This window comes from Pyxicephalus adspersus, chromosome 4 (assembly GCF_032062135.1).
Source record: "Pyxicephalus adspersus chromosome 4, UCB_Pads_2.0, whole genome shotgun sequence".
Classification (NCBI taxonomy): domain Eukaryota; kingdom Metazoa; phylum Chordata; class Amphibia; order Anura; family Pyxicephalidae; genus Pyxicephalus; species Pyxicephalus adspersus.
The window spans coordinates 2,657,384-2,659,226 of record NC_092861.1 but is presented as its reverse complement, the minus strand read 5'-3'; the positions used below and the strand labels follow the sequence as shown (position 1 = coordinate 2,659,226).

The window sequence follows — 1,843 nt, the reverse complement described above, 5'->3', positions numbered from 1 at the left end:
GGGTCACCCCGCTGAAGAGGTCTGGGGAGGACACTGGACTGCTTAGCATTCTGTAACCAAGCTCAGCATCTCAAGCTGCACCATGCACCTAGAACTGAACGATTGGTTATCATTGACTTTATCGGACAAGCTGCAGAACAGAATGCTACAGTCAAACTTTTTACATTCACGGTGCTCTGAGAATCCTTTGTCATGTATGGCCCAGCAAGGCTAGGTTGGACTGCTGCAGAGAGGACGCTGCTCTTACACTGAAAGCAAAAGTCCTTTTCTGCCAAATGTTGACGGGGGACAGGCCATTGTACAGTAGCTGTGGCTGCAAAATGAACAGAAAGACTGTAATAACTATTTTACTGCAAATCCAGTCATACACATCCCCTGACAATCTCATTATATTACCTCTCATTGAACATTTTGGAAACCACTTTAGAAATGCCTAGACGTAATTTAACAGCGTGAGCAGCTAACGTAACCTAGCTTAAGTTTTTCTTTTTAATTTGAAAGTTAGAAATGGTATTATTTGCATTGATTACAGAAAGTATGTGGCGTTATGTTGGGGAATTCTAACATATTGTGAACGGGTTAATCTTTTGGTATTACAAAAAACACTTCATTCCATCTTAAGAATCCACAATTATTTGCACTGCACCATTCCAGTGAAATGCCATTCCTTGTGATAACAGCTATTACTTTTATTCTTTATACTATGAATGTATGTTACTGTGTGCATGTCACATATTATAAGCTAACTATATACATTAAAGTAGATCTAAAAACTCATACGAGTCTTTAAAATGAGTTTATAGATCAGTCATTGTTTTAAATCTGCAGCTGTCAAAATAAAGAATTCTTCTGGCTATTATTTTTAAGCTTTTGTGGGGAAGATCGGAAGGATTTGTAATGAGCGTCATTATTTTGACTTCTCTAGAGCTACCCCGACTCTCTGGAATGGCCTCCTCGTCCTATTCCACTTTCCCCTAATTTCTGTTCATTTAAAAGGACCCCTAAAACCCAACGCTTCAACCTTACCTCTCCATCTTCTTCTGTCTCCTAAACCCTCACTACTTCCCACCATTCCATATCCCCCTCCTATTGTGTGATACTTCCCCCACCTCTTAGATTGTAAGCTCTTTGGGGCACGGTTCTTTCCTCCTCCTGTGTCACTGTCTGTATCTGTCTGTTATTTACAACTCCTATTTATTGTACAGCACTGTGTAATATGTTGGCGCTTTATAAATCCTGTGATGGTAATGTACAGTACATTGTAACTGGTTCTATGCACATACTACTGTTTTTGTGACTCATAAAGAATAAAGTGATTTCTTTTCTTTCTTATACAGGACTCTGGTCAATGGGTCATCCATCTCTAGTCCCACGCAGCTCCAACACGGCGACCGGATACTGTGGGGGAACAATCACTTTTTCAGGTATCAGTTCATCGCTATATCTGTTTGGATGTTACAATCAGATTGTATAATCGCTAAACAAAAAATTTGGATTTACCAAAACTTTGGATTTAATTTTAACCAAACTATCTGTTACTTGTGTGGTGAGCTCATCCATTGCTGGGGCTTTATTGATGGAAGGGATCTCATCTACAGACATGTCTGAACATTGAATAGATGCCAGCAAAGTAAATACCTGGGAAATGTGTATTATATGCCTAAAGTGGAACTAAACCAGCAATTACTCATCTATCTTCGTTTTGTCACAGGGAGCTGCTATCTTCATAGTTACACAGTTAGTCAGGTTGAAAAAAGCCATAAGTCCATCAAGTTCACCCACTAGGGAAATAAACAATCCCAGATATAAAACCCTATGGACATAGATGATCCAGAGGAAGGCA

The 1,843-nt window shown here is 39.4% G+C and overlaps 1 protein-coding gene across 1 annotated transcript in view; it reads left to right on the top strand.

Moving 5' to 3' along the window:
* Positions 1-1,843, top strand: part of KIF13B (kinesin family member 13B) — a 119,475-nt gene that overhangs the window by 54,566 nt on the left and 63,066 nt on the right. The window contains exon 14 of the mRNA XM_072407229.1: positions 1,338-1,424. Coding sequence (XP_072263330.1) covers positions 1,338-1,424 — 87 coding nt within the window. The remainder of the gene's footprint in view (positions 1-1,337; positions 1,425-1,843) is intronic.